This window comes from Corella eumyota, chromosome 7 (assembly GCF_963082875.1).
Source record: "Corella eumyota chromosome 7, kaCorEumy4.1, whole genome shotgun sequence".
In the NCBI taxonomy this organism is placed as follows: Eukaryota; Metazoa; Chordata; class Ascidiacea; order Phlebobranchia; family Corellidae; genus Corella; species Corella eumyota.
The window spans coordinates 3,111,165-3,133,714 of NC_137496.1; the positions used below are offsets into that span (position 1 = coordinate 3,111,165).

At 31.3% G+C, this 22,550-nt stretch overlaps 7 protein-coding genes across 7 annotated transcripts; 5 read left to right on the forward strand and 2 right to left on the reverse strand.

Moving 5' to 3' along the window:
- The first annotated feature begins 337 nt into the window (after nt 1-337).
- On the forward strand, nt 338-2,627 carry LOC145760404 (peroxisomal 2,4-dienoyl-CoA reductase [(3E)-enoyl-CoA-producing]-like). Its single transcript, XM_082574288.1, has 7 exons — nt 338-549; nt 689-757; nt 865-1,052; nt 1,429-1,553; nt 1,628-1,721; nt 1,888-1,992; nt 2,246-2,627. The coding sequence occupies exons 1-7, from the start codon at nt 371-373 to the stop codon at nt 2,455-2,457; spliced, it is 972 nt and encodes a 323-aa protein (XP_082430414.1). The 5' UTR covers nt 338-370; the 3' UTR covers nt 2,458-2,627.
- Nucleotides 1,461-13,338, reverse strand: LOC145760384 (nuclear pore complex protein Nup85-like). The gene is made up of 21 exons (XM_082574267.1): nt 13,211-13,338; nt 13,037-13,133; nt 12,837-12,941; nt 12,321-12,378; nt 12,050-12,123; nt 11,935-11,963; nt 11,781-11,850; nt 11,567-11,712; nt 11,184-11,240; nt 11,013-11,060; nt 8,351-8,473; nt 7,654-7,785; nt 4,812-4,898; nt 4,526-4,617; nt 4,169-4,386; nt 4,009-4,094; nt 3,797-3,929; nt 3,590-3,689; nt 3,057-3,180; nt 2,674-2,796; nt 1,461-2,610 (listed from the first exon to the last, which is right to left on the reverse strand). The coding sequence occupies exons 1-20, from the start codon at nt 13,250-13,252 to the stop codon at nt 2,692-2,694; spliced, it is 1,926 nt and encodes a 641-aa protein (XP_082430393.1). The 5' UTR covers nt 13,253-13,338; the 3' UTR covers nt 1,461-2,610; nt 2,674-2,691.
- LOC145759496 (melatonin receptor type 1A-like) lies at nt 4,967-7,384 on the forward strand. The gene is made up of 8 exons (XM_082573335.1): nt 4,967-5,140; nt 5,346-5,452; nt 5,662-5,757; nt 5,870-6,063; nt 6,272-6,461; nt 6,538-6,692; nt 6,778-6,982; nt 7,234-7,384. Exons 1-8 carry the CDS (start codon nt 4,967-4,969, stop codon nt 7,382-7,384), a joined length of 1,272 nt encoding a protein of 423 aa, XP_082429461.1.
- Nucleotides 8,967-10,775, forward strand: LOC145760410 (uncharacterized). The gene is made up of 5 exons (XM_082574295.1): nt 8,967-9,301; nt 9,644-9,767; nt 9,920-10,040; nt 10,196-10,270; nt 10,372-10,775. The coding sequence occupies exons 1-5, from the start codon at nt 9,168-9,170 to the stop codon at nt 10,575-10,577; spliced, it is 660 nt and encodes a 219-aa protein (XP_082430421.1). The 5' UTR covers nt 8,967-9,167; the 3' UTR covers nt 10,578-10,775.
- A 257-nt stretch (nt 13,339-13,595) lies between the features above and the next one.
- Nucleotides 13,596-14,800, reverse strand: LOC145760399 (UDP-glucose 4-epimerase-like). The gene has a single exon (XM_082574282.1). It carries the CDS (start codon nt 14,738-14,740, stop codon nt 13,682-13,684), a length of 1,059 nt encoding a protein of 352 aa, XP_082430408.1. The 5' UTR covers nt 14,741-14,800; the 3' UTR covers nt 13,596-13,681.
- A 272-nt stretch (nt 14,801-15,072) lies between these two features.
- LOC145760394 (26S proteasome regulatory subunit 10B) lies at nt 15,073-17,212 on the forward strand. Its single transcript, XM_082574277.1, has 8 exons — nt 15,073-15,240; nt 15,419-15,538; nt 15,667-15,787; nt 15,936-16,050; nt 16,123-16,272; nt 16,352-16,681; nt 16,797-16,926; nt 17,000-17,212. The coding sequence occupies exons 1-8, from the start codon at nt 15,159-15,161 to the stop codon at nt 17,116-17,118; spliced, it is 1,167 nt and encodes a 388-aa protein (XP_082430403.1). The 5' UTR covers nt 15,073-15,158; the 3' UTR covers nt 17,119-17,212.
- Nucleotides 17,213-17,997: 785 nt separating this feature from the next.
- Nucleotides 17,998-21,797, forward strand: LOC145760390 (glial fibrillary acidic protein-like). Its single transcript, XM_082574273.1, has 9 exons — nt 17,998-18,201; nt 18,395-18,538; nt 18,687-18,925; nt 19,616-19,772; nt 19,972-20,133; nt 20,303-20,428; nt 20,646-20,811; nt 20,952-21,097; nt 21,316-21,797. Exons 1-9 carry the CDS (start codon nt 18,079-18,081, stop codon nt 21,343-21,345), a joined length of 1,293 nt encoding a protein of 430 aa, XP_082430399.1. The 5' UTR covers nt 17,998-18,078; the 3' UTR covers nt 21,346-21,797.
- Nucleotides 21,798-22,550: the final 753 nt, after the last annotated feature.

Genomic DNA, 22,550 nt, shown 5'->3' on the forward strand with positions numbered 1-22,550 from the left:
AATAGTTTAGTTGGAAAAGTATGAGGTCAAATAAAAAGGAGTTTTCGAGTATGTTGTTCAACAGAATGGCTGTGATTTTAGTATTTATGATGATATTACCTACCTGAAATTTCAGGAAATTATTAAATAGTAAGTTATCTATAAACTGCTAAACTTATATTACTGAAATTGCTATATTGATTCGTGGAAAAAATTTTCACGTGACACGATGGTTTTAATCAGCAACTACGACAAAATTTGTGACACCGTAGATATTGTGACACGCCACCCCAAACGACGACAAGTCTACGGGGGAATCCCCGCGTCGGATACGATGTAATGTTTGCCATCATGACTTTCCGTTTTTTTTCTGAAAAAGGTTTTGCAAAAAATGTTTGCGGTCGTGCGCATTTCTCGCTCTTTGTCTTTGGCAAGTCGATACAGTAAGAATCTAACACGAAACCACCAGGCAAACAGGACTATGGCATCGTCACGTGACCTGACTAACGAAGTAGACGGAGACCAATGTTTGAATCATTACAACTACGTGTTTAAAAGCGATTTACTAAAGTGAGTTATAAACTGAGAAATGGAAGTAGTATTGTAATGTATTTTCTGTAATATCGTATCGTAAAAAGAGCAAATGTATCACATAGTATTCATATATCAGCTTACATCAGTAAGTTCCTGCAAAATGTTTATTTTTTAGAGATAAAGTTGCTTTTATAACGGGAGGAGGCTCTGGAATTGGATTTAGAATAACAGAAATTCTGATGAGGTAAGTACCCAACTTGTTGCTTAAAAATATATTTTAAAATAATAAAAAGGCTATTTTTAAATCCCAGTGCTCAATATCATTTACTAAATTATAATGTTTGTGTGAAGACATGGCTGCAAAACTGTAATTGCAAGTCGGAAAATAGAAAAAGTCACTGAGGCAGCAAAAAAGTTGGAAGTAGCAACTGGAGGCAAATGTTTACCATTACAAGTAGATGTTAGAGAAGCTGACAAAATACCTGCAGTAGTGGATCAAGTTTTATCCCACTATGGGAAGTTGGACATTTTGGTTAACAGTAAGTATTAACCCTTTTTTTTGTATTATATCTTTATCCTCGATGTGGGAAAGTCGAATGTGCAACTTAAACATAGAGTAACATCAGTTACTCCGACCCAGTCTCGAGTTGCCTGTGGCAGTTTGGGATATTATAGATTATAATTGTCCGATAATTATATTGCTGATTAAGTGCTGGCTCAGCAGGAGTTCATACCGTTTATAGCGCCTTACTTAAGAACGCTACAGCATAAGATCAGTGGGGATTGAACCCACGACCCCATGTGTGGTGTAGCAAGTGTTCTTACCACTACACCACGCTGCCGGTCAACCTATGCACATGCACTGTAAGTTTAAACCAATTGTCAGTGAAATTAAAAGCAAGTTATTTTGCTTAGATGCTGCTGGAAATTTTCTTTGTCCAGCAGAAAATCTGTCCTCGAATGGATACAAAACGGTGCTCGAAATCGATACTCTAGGTACATTCAATGTCACTAAAGCAGTATACGATCAACACTTCAGAGTAAGAAATTCAAAAAATACTTAAATCATTGGTCAATGTTGATTGCATTATTTTAATTTTGATATTTGTTTTAGGATAATGGAGGTAATGTGATTAACATTACAGCAACATTGGCTTACAAAGGAACCGTGATGCAAATGCATGCTGGATCAGCAAAAGCAGCTATAGGTAATTTCATTTTAAACTCAAACCAAAAGATTTAGTAAATAAACATACCAAGGGTGTCAACTTTACAGCATTTTAAACATAACAACCTAACTATACAATACACAAAACCCCTGCACCTACATCCCATTAGAATAATCAGTTTTTTACCCCTTAATATTGTTTATAGATGCCATGACCAAGCACTTAGCTGTGGAGTGGGGGAGCAAGGGAATTAGAGTGAATGGAATTGCACCAGGACCTATTACTGGTACAGAAGGAATGCGAAGACTAGGTATCAACATTTTTCAATCCATTTTTGATATAAAATGAACTTATAAACCAATTTGTTTTTTGGCTTAACAGGAGTACATATAACATGAAAACGATGGGAATCAAACCCAGAATCCCATGTTGTGAAACCATGTTTCTAAACCACTACACCATGCCAACGATTTAATCAACAAAATGACATGCTAATATATTATCCCCACATGTACTTTACCATAACATGCCCAACACTTGCATAAATAGTTAATATATTCTAGGTGGAAAAAGCAAATTAGCTCAGCAAGCAATCAAGGCTATACCGCTGCAACGCTGGGGGTTAAAAACAGAGATTGCTGACAGTGTATTATATCTAGCCAGTGATGCTGCTTCATTTGTTACTGGTACTGTTTTAGTGGTCGATGGTGGCCACTGGATGACAGCATACAACGATCCTAATATGGCATCATTGTTGCTAAAAAGTGGAATTTAATAATCTAAAATTTTAAGAATTTATTACAAATTAAATTGATTGTAGCAAAAATATGTGGCAGTTGATTTTTTGTGACTCCGCTACAACTTTATCGCATACTGCAAACTTTCCCGCTTATTGTCATTCCAAAAAATGCTTTATTGTAGAATGAATCTAAATAAAAGTTATTAATTTATTAGAATTTATTTCAATTTAAATTATTATTAAAACACTTACATTAGCTAGTGTGAGGAATTAGGAGACAATTGCTTTAGCTAGATTGTTTGCCAGTGACAGCCTCAGAAGATTCATTTTCTTAAGTTGGTTCTCTTTATCAGTATTAGAAAGGTCTTTAAATGCCTGTAAAAAAAAACTCAAGCTTTTAGTATGTATTTCACATCCCTTTTCTAATACCTTTCACTTATAAATTGTCATGCAATTATTGTTAAGTGTCCTGAAAAAAATGTTTAGGGTTTTATAGGAGATTATGGTTTGAGCACTTTGTAGAAGAAATTTTCTCTGTAGATTTTTCAAGAAGAATTAGTTGTCATTTGCTGTTCACAGTTCTAAGGATGTAGTTGTTCCAGTACTTGCCAGCTATAACCTACTTTAAAGTTTACCTCTTTTGATTGTTGATCTAATGAGTTTAAACACGATAAAAGGTCGGCGGTTTCATTCGTTCCATAAATTAAATCATCTTGTTCGAGCAGAGGAAGACAATCCATTAAAAGAGAAATCCAAAAACTAAAAATTTAAATAAATGTTAGAGTTAGGTTTAATATAATTAGCCTTAATAAGAGATAACTAAATTGCATAATTTATTACTGACAACAATTTTTTTCTAATTCATTAAGATTAATAATTAAATCACTAATTATTATGTTAAAATTTAAGTAGGTAAAGTGAAGAAAAGGTCAACATTAATTATTTATGATCAACTACATGAGATTATTTTAAGTAGAATAAATTGGATTAGTAGGTATTATATTTTATTCAAGTTTTTAAGCCTCTAGCTAAACCTTTTTTTAAATTTGAGTTAAATAAAAAAAAAAATTTTAGTAAAAATAATTTTTTTTTTTAATTAAGAAAAAAACGTATTAGAAGTAAAATATGAAGTTAGCCATAAATTTAAGTTTATTATTTTGTTACTTACTTTAGCGGGGCAGTCTTAGACACGAGTAGATGTAAAAGCAGCAGGCCAGCATCTTTGTAATTTTCCTCAGTATATAAGCGATGAAAATCCCGATATTTACCTTTAAATTTAATAAATATTAAAGAGAAAGTAATTGTTAAAATGTAAAGCACTTTGTGTTCACAACAATGTTATCAAAAGTTTAAAAATTTTTCAAACAAATCTTACTTAAAAATGTCAGACGCTTGGACATTAGCACAGATGGGCCAAGATTATCGATAATATCAATATTGGGGAACACTCCAGTCCTTGCATATTGATCCAACATCTTATCGGCTATATACATGGCAAATGAGGTGTCCTATACACAGTGATAATAAGTATTGTGGGTTGTTGTTAAAAAAGAAATAATTTACAAAAATTTACCAGCTTTCACTTACATTTGATTTAATGCACCACATCAGACCTTCTCCTAATAAGCCTTGTTTAATGGCCTTTATACTCATCTGTCTGCATATACTTTTTGCTGCAACAGTTTATGGAATAAAAAAGAAAATAAATGTAGTTTACAAGACTGTTTCTTTAAAAAAAAGGAAATACCTTCTGAAGTGAATCCATACTTCTCACAAACTCTTAAAACTTTTGCTGCTTTTACTTCGGTTGAAATTGGTATTCTCTGCACGAAAAGCGATAAAAAATTGGAACTCATCGAACCAGAAAGAGCAAAGTAATCGACAACAATATTCCAATAACTTTCGATGCCCGATAAACTGCCAGCATATCTTACAATAAGAAATTCCCTCAGACTTCCCTCTTGCCTAAAAAGTAAAAGTAATAACTTTGGTTATTAAAAACTACTTGAATCAGCTAAATTAAAAATTCCTACAGTATTTGGCCCTAAATTTACTTCAAGATATTGATGAAAATAAAAAACAAAAAATTTACAAAAGTGCTTACTCATCAGGAATGACTTTACAATGATGCAACAAGTCTGTTAAATGCATCGGCAACCACCAATCACTAAAGTGAGAGCATAAATCTCGGATCACCTAGGAAAGAAAAACTTAAATTTATCATTTTTGGGTCAATAAAAGAAAAATAGTAATTAAGAGTCATTTGGAGAATAGTTTTAGCTTTTGAAAGTTATTTTTTCAACCGTAGATTACGAACTTAGTTATAAATTACTCTGTAGCATTGAGTTTAGCACAAAAATAATTTAAATTTAGTAAGAATAATATTTTACCTGAGATGCATCAAACTGAAGGGCAGATAAGATAATTTTATCGATAGGATTTAAAGATGACATTCCTCCAAAAGTGTCAATGAAAATCTAAAAAAAATTAAATAATTAAACGTGTATTTCTATTTTTAGAAAGAGTTTTTAATTAAGGTTTTACAATGACAACAGCAACTCCACCACTAAATTTCACAACAATTCTTCAAAACACTTCAACAACTATTTTATCTGATGGCAAATACTCGGCCGGGTTTTATATAAAAGTTATTGTTTTGTTGTGTTTAATAATATGTGGCACAGTTGGAAATATACTGATCATCGCAACCATTTCAACAGTTTGTATTTTACAGATACTCAAAATTAATATTTTTGTAAAATTTGAGAAAAAAAACAAAAAAAATAAAGAAAAAAAAAAACAAAAAAAATAATGAAAAATGATAAAAAGTTAATGTTTTAACAACTTGGCATCCGATGTTGTGCAACAAAATGTTTTAAAATGTAGCAAAACAAAAACAACAATATTTATTATTTTTTCAAAAGGTGAAGAAACTAAATGTACCAGGAAACAATTTTATTATCAACCTCGCCAGCTCAGACCTTCTTATAACAGGAGTTTGCCTACCTATTATACTGGTTAATGTCATTAGGTAAGGATATCCATCTCCTTTAAATTATTAAAATCCAATATTCGTAGTAGTCACAACAAAAACAGTTGTTTAAAAATATATGACTTTACAAACCGAAAACCTATTTTAGTTAAAAAATTAATGTGCCTTTATATAAATCTTAATTTGTAAAAACGTCCTCAAATAACATGAAAAAGATTTTTGATAATAATTAATTTTTTCTTGAAAAGGGATTATACCGCTCCTACGATGATGGTAAATTATGACGAAGACACGTTTTGTGAAATAGTCGCTTATCTAAAAACTATCGCTCTACATGTTTCGTGGTAATTATACTTTAAATATCATTATATCTTTTTTTCAATATCTAAAAAAAATCATAACAAAAAATAGTTATACTAAATCATGCTAAAATTACAGTTTCAACTTTCTTTTTAGGTATAGTCTTGGATTAATTGCTATTAACAGATACTACAGTGTATGTCGTCCAGTGAGGTACATGTACCATTTTAATCAAACCAACATTAATAAAGCTATCCTCATGGTATGGATGTGGGTTATATTGGTTAACCTGCCTCTTATTGTGGGGTGGGCAATACCGTTGCCTCATTCTCCAGAAGTTAATAATACAAGTATGTAGGAAAACTATTGTCTTTAAATTTGTACTAAATCTTTCAGTGTAATTTAAAGAAATATAATTACTAGAATAGTGGAGTTGATTTGTTGTTGCTTATGTTGCTGCAGATTTTTGTGAAAAGTTTAAAACCAATAGTAGAATCTCTTCAAAAACCCTTCAAAAATGACTTTTTTTTACAAAATCCCCACTTTTTTATTCTTTAGTGGAGTTGCACAGCTACAACAACCGTCCTCCTGTCATTTACGACAAGTCATCACACGATTGTGTTCTTGGAACAGCAAAAAGAAGAGGATACACTTTTGCATCTGGAATTTTTATTATTCTTCTTCCTATTGGAGCGATTATTGGAAGTTACAGCTTGACAATATTGGCGATTGTCAAAAACAGAAGAAAGTAAGGACTGAGCACAAAGTTTTTAAATTTTGGTTAAAATCTTACCCAAAAAAGTAACCAATCCTTTATTATCAAGGTTGGCAGCCAACATGCAGGAAAAGCAGTTGAAGCAAAGATATCAATCGGAGAAGAAGATATTTTTTATGCTGTTCACAGTTGTGATGGCATTTGTAATATGCTGGTCACCTGCTTTGGTGTATGAATACATACCGAAAGAAGAAGACCAAACAGGTTTAAAAATTCATAAAAAAATAAACTTAACAATGTAGTTAACATTTCTTTAAGAAAAAAAATTAATATTGCTTTTAAAATTTAGGTAACAACTACACACAACTTGTGGTGAACTGGTTAGCATTAAGCAACAGTGCAATGAACGCATTTTTCTATGGGGTACTCAACAAATCATTCCGTATGGGCTACAAGAGAATAGGGATCAGTTTACTGTTGCTTGCTACAAAACTATGTTGTTGGTGTGAGTGTTCATGTAAAAAACAAGTGGAAAGAGTCCTTAAAAGAAACAGGTATGTAAGGAACAATATTTGTATGTTTTAGCAAATATTTTACCCATTTCACTAAGCACCAATAAATTAACTATTGCCAACTACACCAATAATTTAAGTAACATAAATATTAATCTCTAACCAACAAAACCAATACCAGTTTACATAAACAAAAACCAATAAACTATTTTAACCAACTTTATCATACACTACCCCAAAAAATTGATACCATTAACCAAATATTAATTGTTGTTTTTTAAATTGTAATGCAGAGTATTCGGATTTATCAATGCTGTCGCAAGTACAAGAAGAAGATCAGTAACAATGAGTGGAAAAAATGTTCAACCAAACAAAGAGATCCCAACGAACAATGTGTATGTTCGCAATAAGGAAGAAAGTGTGTTTAGCATTCAGGGAAATTAGAAATGATTTTGTTTTAATCAATAGATTTAAACTTTAATTTAAACCGTTATTTTTGGCCTGTTTTAGGGTTACACTGTATTATGTGTTTAACTCTGTACAGTTTGTAGAATAAAATATATTTTCTATTAAAGACTAAGCCTATGGTCTTGCACAGCTTTTTGATGCATATCATAAGGAATATAAAATGTATTATAAGTAAACACTTGGTATGAAATGTAAAAAATTGATATCTAAAAAAGTGACTATACAATAAAGTGATCATAACTTACCTTGCTATGGTAGTGGATGTCATATGCATTAATAGTAGGTTTAGAGTACAAGTGATATGACACTAACAAATGGTACCAGCTTCCTAGTACTACTGAGACCTCCTGGAAGGCTTCAACCTCCCCACACAGCAACTAAAAAAGGTTAAGAAAAAAATAAAAAAAATAAAAAAAATTTATTAGAGAAAAAAAATTTAATTAGGGGTAAAATTAAATGATAATTCAGTTACTAGGCTAATAAAGATTGACAAATGTTAAAAAGCTCATTGAAATAACCAATTATCAACCATGTGTTATATATTACACTTTAGTGTTAAGCACCAAAGGCAATCAAATAAATTTAACATAATATATATTTTATTAACTTTTTTTTGTTTTGTTTTTTTGTATATAAATTTATCCTCAATATGGGAAAGTTGAATGCGCGACTTAAACATAGAGTAACATGAGTTACTCCAACCCAGTCTCGAGTTGCCTGTGGCAGTTTGGGATATTATATAGATTATAATTGCCCAATAATTATGCTGCTGATTAAGTCCTAGCTCAGCAGGAGTTTATACCATTTATAGCGCCTTACTCAAGGGTGCTACAGCATAAAGGCAGTGGGGATTGAACCCACAACCTCATGTGAACTTACTAACTAAATGTGCCAAATATATTTTAAAAACAAAAAAAAATAAAACAGTTTGCACAAACATACTCGGCAGATAAAATGTAGGTTTGGACTTGTGTTAAAATTCCCATCCCGAAATCTTTTTCTGCATTCATCTTGCCAATAATTCCATTTCATCTCAAATTCATTCACAGTTTGACTTGGATTGTACTAAACAAAAAAAAACAAGAATTTGAATTTGCAATATATTTTAATTATTAATTTTAAAAATATATAAAGTTATTTTTATTTGTTTTGTGTTGGTATAATATTAAAAAGAGTACTATACTATATTAACTATTTTAAAAAGAATTTGTGTTTAGCGCCTTTTTAAAAATAATATTTTTTTTGTTAGTTAAATAACAACAATGCCTAAGTTTCAGGGGGTCAAATAAATCCCTAAACATTGTCAAAAAATAACAACAATATCAATGTATTGATACCACTCCTATCAAATAACATTTCATTGTGTTACTAAGTTTTTTATGTACACAGTATTTATGTAGACTTTATTATATTTAACTCAATTTAAAAAATATAAAAGTGTTACGCAAATACAGACTTGAGATTGTAAGAATAAGGGTTTGTCAAATTAAAATTAATTATTAATATGTCTACTCAATTATTTCGTTTTCATTGTGTTTTTGGCTTCATATAGCGACAATTAAACTTTTGTTTACAATAGTTTTAAATAGCTTACACATAACAAAAATATTTAAAGTTATTAAATAGGTGTCAAAAGTGAAACAAAATGGTTAATTTAAATAAAATAGGAATTAATATAAATAAAAACTTAATAGTTCTAAACTTAATAGAAAATAATTGCTCAACCAATATTTAAATCATTGGATATAACAGGTTTAAAATGTCTGCTGTGAAAAGAAACACCGATGTTAAGTTAAAGGATTCAGGAAATTTGGATGTAGCATTAAAATTCAATGCAATCGAAGCAAATAAACTAAAGTCCAACCAACGAAGAATTAATCATGAAAAAAACGAGTAAGTACAATAATTTTTTTTCAGGATTTTTTTTCCATATCCCCTTAAGAAGATAGGTTTTTTGATATTTTTATTGGGTAAGGGTGTGCGGTTTGAGATGTGTCTAAGCTATCCGTAAATGCTGGATTTAAAGGTGAATAGTGTGGTGCCGAAACCTTTCGGCTCGTAGTCCGATGCCCTGACCGGTTCGCCACACTACCGGACTCAGGATTTGGTGATATGTTTGCTCAAGATAAGCATAGTTAAAATAAAATTTTAAAGAAAGTGATTATGCTTAAACCAAATTAAATAAAAAAATAAAGAAAAGAAAATCGATTAAGATTTAACACCATGTTGTAACAGGAAATTAGAGGAAAGAAAGAGAGATTGGGAAAACATACAGAAATGGTCTCAAGACATTAAACAAAACACTGGATATTCAGATTTATCTCAATACAAGAAAATGATCGAGAAAGACACTTTAAAGGTGGGTAAACAGGAAAAATCCCTGATTTCAAAATTAACCCCTAGAACAATTACCCACTTAATACAAAAATTACTCTTTTATATAAAATCAATTTTTTTTTAAATTACTTGCAACAAAATATTCCAACATAAAAATTATATTTAACTTAACAGAAAGAAGAAGAAGAGATGCCCACTTATTATTTCTTGTATGGAATGAGAATCGGAGAAAAACCGAAACTAATGAAAAATTTTGTTGGAAAGCGACCCCAGACAAGAAACTCGGCACAAAACAGTAACAACATTAAGTTAAATTATCGAAAAAATTTGCCAATAAAATAATTTTTAACAAAAAGCAACCAATATCAACATAAAATATCTTCTATTCGCTTGTGGTAATTTAAATATAAATAGAACAAATCATTTTTTTTAATTTTGAAATATTTCAAGGGCATGAAACAACCAAAGAAACAATAGATTTTGATCGCAAATCGGTTTGTTCAGATTATTCATCAACACAACCAGGTATAAGTAAAAAAAATCGCATTTTTTTACATTTCACAATTAACCCAAACCAAGAATCTTTAAAAAATATTACTCATAAAAAAATTTAAAAATTATTTTAGAAATTGAAGAAGCTTACAACCAAATCATGATAGACAACAAGGTAGTAACACAAGTGCCAATCGGTTACACCAAAAACACCAAGAGGAAATCAAACTGGTTTACCTCATGTTCTAGTGAATCAATGCAACGAGAAAACACAAGAATACCACAATATTATAACATGAAGTATAAAGGTTTGCTACCTCCTCCTAACATGTTCAGATAGATGTCCATTTATTTTTATAAGAAGATCATTAAATACTTTTTACCCATGTTTATACAATATTTTTATTACTGTAATTAGTGCCATTTGTTTTAAGTTTATACTATTCATTCTTTTAATTTAAATAAAATAAATTTATTTTTTTATATATCATTATCAAATACTTTTTACCCATGTTTATACAATATTTTTTTCACTGTGATTAGTGCCATTTGTTTTAGGTTTATACTATTCGTTATTTAAATTTAAATAAAATAAATTTATTTTTTATATATATATACTATGAAATAAATGCTGTTTTTGGTACAGAATATTACTTTGTTTACATTTAGTTTTAGAAAGTCATCGGTCACAACTTAAAATAAACAAATGGAAACCTATTGTTTGCCTCTAATGTTTACAAATAAAGAGTTAAAACAAAAAATAATTATTACTTACAGAGTAAATTGGCATCTTTCTAAGCAAATCGTCCATACTAGAAAATGACTAAAAAATTTAAAATAAATTTTTTAAAATGATAAAATAAAATATAAATTAAAGCTATTACGTCAAGCTATTATTTTTAGCTTAACTAAGTAATTTTTTTTACTTTATTTATTAAATTATTACCTGAGATGAGTGATGGGGATTAAGCTTCAAAAGGTTTCTTGCCTCTTGCATTCTACCCTTTAAAAAACAAAAAAAAAAACTTTAGAATGGAAATGAAAATTAAGCAATAAATGTTATAAAATTTCACAAAAAAACTTGTGAATTATTTATCGAAATTTATGTATTTGATTTGAAGTGCCTTTTATAAAGTGGGTTACTAAACAAACAAGTACTTTCAGGATGTGAATTTAAAATGTAAAGCAAACACTGTGACTTGCCTGTAGTAAATTACCAAAGTCAAAACAGCATAATTTTTTGAGCAATAAATTTAACCTGCCATGGTTAATAGAAATTAAACCCACGATCTTTAGCCTTACATAAAAATTATGCATCTAAAAGCTCACTTGTAAAATTAGTGCATACATAGCATCCCAGTATTTTGGATGTTCGCTGATATCTTCAATTTCACTCGTGCATTCATTTACTAACTCATCAGCTATAGGGAAATTCCATTTACACCAGTCCAGCAATAATAACAATAAATTCCCATCTAAAGTATATAAACATATAGATTACTTTAAAAAATATTTTGTGTATGAGTAAATATAACGTTATTACCTGGTAGGTTTTCTAGGAACAAAATTTCACACAGATTCCAAATAAGTTCCATCATTTTATACAAACCCATCTATAATATCAAAACATTATGAAATTATAAAGCCTGGGCACCATTTAGAGCAAAAACAATCAGTAAAAATGTGTTAAAACATACCTGATTAGTAATTTCTTCGGCATAATTTTCTAAGAAATAGATAGGCCATGATTGAGTATACCATAACGTTAAAACATTTAAAATAATAAAATAGGATTATAAATAATACTTTTACCTCTTTGTATTGCTTGTAAATCGAAAAAGCATGATCGTAAGATGGATCTGTATGTTTTGCTGTATTTAACCAAACTAAAAAATTAAAAGTTATTATTTGATATAAAATTACATAGAATTATTTATTTAATTGCCCTGAGGTGAAATGACTTTAAATAATTACTAATATACAATTGTATATTTTTTTAACATGTATCTTTTTAGGAAAAAGGTTTTTAATATGATTGTTTACATATATTTTTGTTGAATAATGTATTAATAGTTTGTAATACCTTTGCCTGTTCAATTCTTCATTTTCCTTATTCTCTTTATGAAAAGATGTAAAAGTCACTTTAAATACAAAACACAATTATTATGCCATTTAAAAAATTATTTATACACGAAACAAAAGACACTCACGCATATATAAATTCTTTTTTTTGTATATATCTTTATCCTCGATGTGGGAAAGTCGAATGCGCGACTTAAACATAGAGTAATATCAGTTACTCTGACCCAGTCTCGAGTTGCCCGTGGCAGTTTGAGATATTATAGATTATAATTGCCCATTATGTTGCTGATTAAGTGCTGGCTCAGCAGGAGTTCATACCATTTATAGCGCTTTACTCAAATATGCTACAGCATGAGATCAGTGGGAATTGAACCCACGACCTCATGGTGGTGTAGCAAGTGTTTTTACCACTACACCACGCTGCCGCTATCTACACCACGCTGCCGGTATTATCTTAACAGCATCATATTTAATAATACAAATTGGTAACATACTTTATTTTTTTAACAATACTCACAATGTGATTCGTTAATGAGATTTCTTGCTATAGGTTGTGTTAAAGACTCGTCCCATTTTATGGTGTGCAAATTAATAGTGGAGTCAGCTGGCATATCATTTTCATCTGAAACAAAATAGGTAGAATAGAGTTTGAATCCCAAGCTTCACCCATGACTAAGTACTTTGATCTAATAAATTTTAATTTATAAAAGTTTTTACCTTGAGATTGATTAGGGTGTAAAGCGTATGCAATAACTTCATTTCCAGTTGACCATTTTGCAGTTAAACCATTCTGGATTATCAGAGGATCGGGTATCTACAAAATTTCATAAGATAAAACAAAATTTAAGCAACAAATATATAAAGAAAATATTCTTTTCGTAAAGTACAAACCGTTATTATGTCCACAGATGGCTGTTCAGTTTGAAATTCCATTTTTGTTGCATGCAATTTTTTCTCATTTACTTCAATTTATAGTTGCATTAAAAATATATTACTTATAAGCTTATACAAAACCTAATTAAAGAGTAAATATAAATTAAAATAGTTGTTTAATAAAAACTAGCATTAAACAGTGTACAATTGTACTAGTACATACTTTAAACCGAAACTAAATTTAAGTAAGAAATTGAATCGTAAACAAAAAATACAAAAATTTTATGTTATAATACTTTACAATATAAACTATTATGCTAATTGGCAAACTAATTTCAAAATATAAAAACATGCCAAAATATTTTTACTTTAGTTAATTAATATAAAACTAACTACAATAAATTACAAAGAGCTTTAAAAGATTGCACTAAGTGTTTATATATTTACTGCAAATAAATCACTAATTAAAATTAAGATTACACTAAATTTTTATTGTTTTTGATCTTTATATCCGTAAGGATTTTTAGATTGCCATCTCCACAAATCGGCACACATATCATCCAAAGTCTTTTCTGCTTTCCAGTTAAGAAGTTTTTCTGCTAGAGTCGGATCCGCGTGTACATCCCCCAAGTCTCCTGGTCTTCTCGGAGCAAATTTATAAGGAACTTCTTTACCAGAAGCCTTCTCAAATGCTTTTACAGCTTCCAGAACAGAGTAACCTTTTCCTGTTCCAAGATTGATTGCCTGGCAACCGTGCATTTCTGGTAATTTCTTGAGAGCGGCAATATGACCTTTGGCAAGATCGACAATATGTATAAAATCACGAACACCAGTGCCATCTTTCGTGTCGTAATCGTTGCCATAGATACTTAAAACAGGAAGCCGTTTAATCGCAACCTGGGCAACATATGGCATTAAATTATTAGGTGGACCCTGGGGGTCTTCCCCCATCATACCCGATATATGAGACCCCACTGGATTAAAATAACGCAAAAGCACGATTTTCCAACCATCCTCGGCTTTGGCAAGATCACGAAAAATTTCTTCAATAAAAAATTTAGTTTTTCCGTATGGGTTTGTTAGACCTTTTCCAACTTGGTGGTTTTCGTCTACTGGCAACCTGGTTGGTGGACCATAAACTGTTGCAGAGCTGCTAAAAATTATGTTTTGGACATTGTACTCTTTCATGCATTCCAGTAAGGTAATAGTTGCTCCCAAATTAACTTCATAGTAGTCCATTGGTTTTGCTATAGACTCCGTCACAGATTTCAATCCAGCGAAATGCATAACCGCATCGAATTTGTATTTTTTAAACACTGCTTCGACAGATTCCTTATCGCATAAATCAACAAAGTAAAACAATACTTGTTTGCCAGTGATTTCTTGTACGCGTTTAAGGCTCTCTGGTAAGCTGTTTTTGCCCTTGTCGCATGTTGCGTTAGAACAGTTATCAACAATCACAGGAGTGTATCCATCTTCGTATAACTCGACAACTGTGTGACTTCCTATGTAACCTGCACCACCCGTTACTAGTATGTACTTACTCATAATTTTTTACTATTTTAAATATATCAAAATCAAGCTAAAAATGGTTTTAAAGCTTAAACTTATAAAGATTTTAAAAGAAACGCCAACGTGTTAAAAATTTTTAAAAATGTGCCGGGGATTACCCCTCCAGTAATTCCAGTAATTTTTGTGGTACAAAAACGCGGGAGTATTTAGTTAATTTATACTAGAATATTGTAACCTAGCAAATAAAAAATTAATTTAATAATTTTTGTTCTAAAAACTACTAAAATGCGTCTAAACTTATTTTAAAATTTAAAAAAAAGCGACGCTGCGCGTTATTGCGGCAACTTGCGGACAACAGTGACAGGACAATATTGGTTTATTTTTTAAGCTAAGTATTTTTAATTTTTTGTTGATTGTTGTAAGTAAAGTTTTAGAGCTTTTTAGACAAAAAAATATGGATCCCCGCGAAAAGGCATTGACTGATTACCGGAAGAAACTTTTGGAACATAAAGAAATCGACGGGCGACTTAAAGGCCGTACGTTAATCATTTAATTCATTTTTTTCCATAAAACGTTTTTGTGTTTAAACAGTGGTAATGTTTACTTTTTATATTAATTTATGTTATCTAAAGATTTATTTTTTGTGTTTTTACCCATTTACAATTTTTTTAACGTCATTTTACCTTATTTCTATTAATATATATAACTATGCAGTCCGTGAAGATCTCAAAAAGAAAACTAAAGATTTCGACAAATCTGAAAATGATCTTAAAGCTTTGCAAAGTGTCGGACAAATTGTGGGAGAAGTTCTTAAACAATTGACAGAAGAAAAATGTATGTTGTTTAATATTATACATTTTCTAGAAGTTTTTATATTTTTAAACCATCATGCTTTCAATAAAATAAATACTAAGTTTTAGAAACTAAATATGTTTTTCATCTTTCAACATTTTTATTTCTAGTTATTGTAAAAGCAACAAATGGACCACGATATGTTGTCGGGTGTAGACGACAAGTTGATAAATCCAAGCTCAAATCTGGAACAAGAGTTGCTCTTGATATGACAACACTAACCATCATGAGGTTGGTAAAATTAGCATCAAAACCTAAAAATCAAATTCTGCATAATTCATTAACTAACTAGAATAATTTATTCGAAAAAACAGGTTCGAAAAAAAGGTTTAAATAACAAATCTTTGTTCTGAAAATAATTTTTTGTTTATGTTTTAAGATATCTTCCAAGGGAAGTTGATCCTTTGGTCTACAATATGTCTCATGAAGATCCAGGTGATGTGAAGTACTCCAGTATTGGAGGACTTTCTGAACAAATCCGTGAACTGAGAGAGGTGAGTGTGGAGTCATTAAATTTTCTCCTCATCTTTTTCTATGTCTTTTTGCTAATTTTTTGTTGTTGCTAGGTGATTGAGCTTCCTCTTCTAAACCCAGAGCTCTTCCTCCGAGTGGGAATAACTCCTCCTAAGGGATGTCTTCTTTATGGTCCCCCAGGAACAGGGAAGACGCTTTTAGCAAGAGCAGTTTCGAGTCAGCTTGATGCCAACTTCCTAAAAGTGAAAAACTAATCTTTGTTTTTAATCTTTTTTTGATTAAATTCTTAAACAATCTTTAAAAGTTTTTTTATATATAAAGGTTGTGTCATCTGCTATTGTTGACAAATACATCGGTGAATCTGCCCGGCTCATAAGAGAAATGTTCAACTACGCCCGAGATCACCAACCCTGTATAATATTCATGGACGAGATCGATGCCATAGGTGGGCGAAGGTTCTCCGAGGGTACGAGCGCTGATCGAGAAATTCAAAGAACCCTCATGGAATTGTTAAATCAAATGGACGGCTTCGACACATTGGGGAAAGTAAAAATGATTATGGCAACCAACAGACCTGACACATTAGATCCTGCTTTGTTGAGGCCTGGCAGATTAGACCGAAAAATTCGAATCGACCTTCCTAATGAGCAGGTTAAAAGTAGATTCATTTTAGTACTAAGTCTAAAAGAAGGCTTTAGAGTAAAGGCTAAGGCTGTAATGTCTTTTCTATAGGAAATAAATATCTGAAATATAACCTTGTTTATAGGGAAGAATGGACATTCTTAAAATTCATGCTGCACCAATCACGAAACATGGAGAAATAGATTACGAAGCTGTCGTTAAATTATCAGATGGTTTTAATGGAGCTGATCTCCGCAACGTTTGCACTGAAGCAGGTATGAAGAACTTGAATCAAAATATAAGTAATTTTTTGACAAATATTTTAATTAAAACTTTAAATTTTTTTAGGATTGTTTGCCATCCGAGCTGAGAGAGAATATGTCATCCAGGAAGATTTTATGAAAGCGGTTCGAAAACTCAGCGACAACAAAAAGCTTGAATCGAAATTTGACTACAAACCTTTATAGATTTATATTGTAAATTATGACACATTCATTGGGAATTTTTTTCATTTTGTTTAAAATTTAGTTCAGAGCCCGTTTTAATAAAATTCATGCTGCTTGGAAAGTGTTTTTTAATGTTTTGTTAATTATTAAGCTGATAAATAACTCTAAAAATAATCTAAACGGCCGAGATTGATAATAATTTGATTTTTTAGCTATAAATGTAAAATTTGCAATCGACAAAAATCAAATAAAAACAAAAACATGATTTTTATAAATATTAGAACACGTACTTTTTAAAAGTGCCTTGGCAACAAAATAACATGTCATATAAATCGAAAAAAAAATCTTAAAACTGAAAAAAATTAGGAAATATCAAATCTATTTCGTTGCTACTTGAGAGCCTTAATATACCGCGGTATTTACCTGCGGCGTTAACGTTTTTTTTGACGTAGATGCGGAAACTCAATACGCAATCAGCTTAGCCAGTTAACAAGCGAATTCAGGCTTTATAAGCGTACATATATTGCAAATTTCGCTCATTTTGTGAGTGCTTTAGTAAGCAAGAGACGCATTTTTTTTAATTTTTCGTTGGATAATCAAGTTGTATAGATTACCAAACAGCTTATATTAGGCAAAATATTATAATAAAAACGATTTGTATGTTATGTTAGAACGTATCTAAATCCATTTTTACGTAAACCTATTTAAATATAGTTCTAAAATCAATTGTCACTTGCATACAATAACATCAATCAGAATAGCGCAATAAAAACAGCGAAGTTTATTATTTAATAAATGACAGAAGTTTTTATTGCCTTATAACGTGTATGTAAAAACCCTTGAGCAACGGTATAAAGCTTAAAACCCTTCATAGCCCGTAACACACAGTTGCCAACAAAGTTTTAAGAGTTATTGGTCATATTTTCACAGGTCAATAAAAAATCTAACTTTGCGTTTTTTGTCAACGAACAACAAGAGAAAATGCAGTCGCCGTCGAAACAAGGAACATCGTCATCATACCGAGTTGTAACAACTTCGAGAAGTACTACAAGCCGAAACGAAGGCTCGCCAGCTAGATTACCAGATATACAACCAAGCGGAAGAGTAAGTTATATGACCTAAGTTGGTATTGTTTCAGTATTAAAATACAGATTGCAAAACTAAAGTAAAAGTATGTAGTTTGAACATTAAAAACTAGACTAGTTAAATGTTTAAAGCAAGAATGTTATGTTAATTGCATTAAAGCCTAACTTTGCAACCCAAATTTTAATTTTTTATATTTTTTTGTATCTTCCAGATGTCTTACGGAATGTACTCAGGAGCATACGATACAGGATATGGAGGAAATGTGTACGTGAGTGAGAAGGACCTCCAGGACTTTGGAGGAGCACAGGGTGAAGAGTTCAGGAACATGAGATCCGGAGAAAAGGAGGAACTGAAGGTTGGTATAGGGTTCAGAAGCTAATTTTAAAATGTCAAACAATAATGGTGTAAAGGGCAAAAAAAGTTACAATGGGGAAAGAGACAAGGAAAGAAAATAAATATATTTTTCTCAAAGTTATTTAACTCAATGTGTTTTATTTCTTTAGACTTTAAATAACCGCTTCGCATCTTACATCGAGCGAGTTCGATTCCTTGAGCAACAAAACAAGTTACTCGAGGCTCAACTTCGCCAGCTTTCTGTCAAGTATGAGTCAAACCTTGGTGAGTTGTACTCAAACGAAGTGAGGCGACTCAAATCGATTATTGACTCGTTGAACACGGATAAGGCGCTCATTGATGCTGAGCTGGACCACATGAGACAAGATGTTGCTGACTTAAAGCAAGAGTAAGTATACGTTATCATATTTACTATACTAGCTAAGTAGCAATTTTTGGCCAAAAAAGTTTTGGCATTTTAGAAGGCAAACTTTTTTAGCTAAAACTCAGGGCGTTGTTTATTCCAATTGGCGTACGCGAACACGTGACCTCGACAAATCAGATCGGCTAAACCTAAGAGCCCCTAGGCATTATAAAGCGCTCAAACTGTACCATAAACTTTAGACTATAATGTCTCTATTTATGAGCAATACATCTTGCTGTTAAAATGTCAAAGTAATATAAACAAACGCCTCAAGGTATTAATTTGCTCGATTTCAAAGCCGTATATGGCTAATAATTTAAGATATTTATCGTTGTCGAAATGCCATGGCAGTTGAAATCGGTTTATGTAAAAAGCAAGACGTAATACGAACATCTTTATGGTTATATTTAGCCGATGGCTACGCATTAGCTCAACAATATTCATTACAATACAGCTATTATTCATATAATATGTATTTCATTTAATATATACAGCGTACTGGGCTTGCAAAAATTATTAAAAAAATGTGAAATATAACGTACTTTCATATGTATTTAACAAGTTATTTACCAATATATTAATTTAACGTTGCCAATATATTTTTTTATTAAATATATATTGGCAACGTTTTTTTTTATTAGTTTGAAATTATCTTAAACATATTTATTTTATCAGACATGAAACAGCAGTGAGCGAACGAGAAGAGTTGGAACGAGAATTAACCAACTTAAGAACGAATGTTGATGAATGTACAATAAGCAGAGTTGACTTGGAACGAAAACTTGTTTCTTTAAGAGAGGAACTCGACTTCGACAACTTGGCTCACACCGAGGTAAAATCTTTTGCCATAAAAGTTTGCAAAAGACTACTTTACAACTGAAATTAAGGGCTTGCTATTTGCAAACATTGTCTATAATCGCTTCAACATGTCACCGGGCTAGCCTTGCATCATATTTTTGCTTAATCTGATTAAGAGTATCCCCATACATAAAAACCATCTCAACAATGATTTATTAATTTTTTTTCTACAGATCGTAAATGAGCTCAAGTCTCAACTGGTTACTGATCACGTCAGAGTGCAAGTTGATACGCACGGTCCTGACCTTTCCGACCTCTTGCGTGACATCAGGGCGCAGTACGACTTGGCAGCCAAGAAGAACAGAGAGGACTCGGAGGAATGGTACAATGGCAAGGTCAGTAGTTTGACATATAGATTATACAGAAAAGTTATTTAAAATATTATATTTTCAAGTACTTTACTATAAGATCGGTTTTTGTCTTGAATAAGTGTCTTAAGCCAATTGAATCGTACCAGCATTTCTATTCAAGCAACCTAAACTAACAGTGTGCGTTATATTTCAGTTGAACGACCTTAATACAAAGGTATCGCAAGATGCAAACAGGTTGAAAGAATCTCAAGGCGAACTTAACGACCTTCGCAACCGAGTTGGTACCCACACGACCCAGATCGAATCCCTTCGTTCAAACGTAAGATTTTTGTGTTAAAGTTGTTTTTTGAAAGGATCTGTTTAAGCTATAGGTTTTTGTATACATTTAAAAATGCATTCCAGCAGTTGTTTAGGTATTGACAATTTTATCAAACACTAGGTATATTTACACTTGATGGTAAAATGGAATTACTAGAATAGTATGATATTTGCAAAGTCGACAACTTTTTTAAACAAATTTCTTGTTATTCTTACAGAAAGACTATCTTGAACGTCAACTTGCGGATGTTGAGGAACGGTTCGCCCGCGACATTGGCAACTATCACGATCAGATCGCCGAACTTCAAGGCCAACTTGAAAAACTTAAGGCTGAGATGGCAGAACGTCTTCGTGAATATCAAGACCTCTTAGCAGTTAAACTTGGTACGTTTTTATTTGAAAAAACATGCAGTACAACAATGTTATATGGCGACAGCTGTTTAAAAAACAAAACATACTGTCCCAAAATTGAACAAATCTTTTCTTCAAAATTTTTTTTTTACTTTTTTTAAACGTTTGTTTAGCTCTCGACTTTGAGATCAGCACGTATCACAAGCTTCTCGAAGGCGAGGAGTACCGTCTCCATCATGTGTCTCCTCGGTTGAATACAAGCGGCGCTACTTACTCTCTGCGCAAGGTTGTGGAAGAATATGAGCACGCCTACAAAAACGTAAGTTGTAGCTTTCTACTGAAAAATCATTCTAGCACAGTTTAGTGTAATTGCTATTTCCAAAAAAAGTCAATTCCAATAAAACGAGTATATGTTTTGAAACTGGGGCTTAATCTCCACCAGAAAGTTATTCTTACACATTATATCAGTTTTAATCCAATAAAGTAATATCAAAAAGTTTAACCCGTTACATAACCAATACTCATTTGTTTTAACAGAAGGGGAAGGATGGCAACAAGTCGTCATAAGATCTAATAATAACACAAGCAAAGCACGACCACTAAAAGAAAAAATAACCTATACCCATTATATGCTAACCAATTGTAATTATACATTTTATCTGCTTTACCATTTATATTCATTACACTTGTAAACACAAGCTTGTTATCAAAATAAGGCAACATGTAGTTAATAAGGGCAGACATCAAATTGTCATTTCTTAGTATGAAAACCATTTAAATTCTGTAACGTTTTTAAAAAAAACTAAATTAGTTATTTGGAACCAATCAATAAAATATAGGCTTTTCTTAAATCGTATCTTAAATGCATTGGTGTATGGTGTGGCTTTTATTATTAAACTACTTTAATGCTATTTTATTTGTTATAAACATCTACGCTGTGTTAATTGTAATAATGTATTGGGGCACTATCATGCACTTAGAGATACCCATTTTTATCGAAATAAAAAAGTCGTGCAAAATTTTCTGCAATTATTTAGAAATAAAATCAGTTGACTCTAAAAACATTTTAACACATTTTTTGTTTTTTGATTTTTCTCGTGATAACAACCACATTGGTTAATTTAAAAATTTATTTAAATAACTTAAGCTTCTAACAAAAATAAAATGCGCCTGAATTTCATTGATTGACAGGTGCTTGAAAAACGGAACAAAAGTGTTTTCAAAAAAAACTTAAATCGGACATACAAAAACATAATTCGATATGCTGACAATTAACTCATGTCTGTTACTTATACTCTTCTAGAAGCCCGATTGGATGGTGCAGAGCCTCGATTCTCTGTTCACACCACTTCCCCTTCCTATGGGAAGTGTATTACCAACCCTGGTTTTAGTTGCAGGTTGGGGCAGACTACCTAGCCAACCTCTTGCTATTTCTTTTCGATAGGATGCAGCCCTCATCCTTTTCGACATCTTTTGACATTAAAGTAACATTTGCCTTTTTTAATTTTGTTTTGTTGATATGTAAAACTACAATCAAATGTTGACTAGACATGCTTACTGCTAAGACTGTTCGACTGTTCAGGTAAATAAACTGTAAAAACTACTTAAAAACTAAAATGCATCATTATCATTGCGATAGTAGGTATATTAGAAACATGGTTTCGGTATTTTAAAAACTCTTATTTTTTTCTTAAGCTGGTTTAGGCAGGTATGCAATTAATTTAATGGCTTACTATTGATCTGTTCTTGCTATATATTGATTGATTCATATA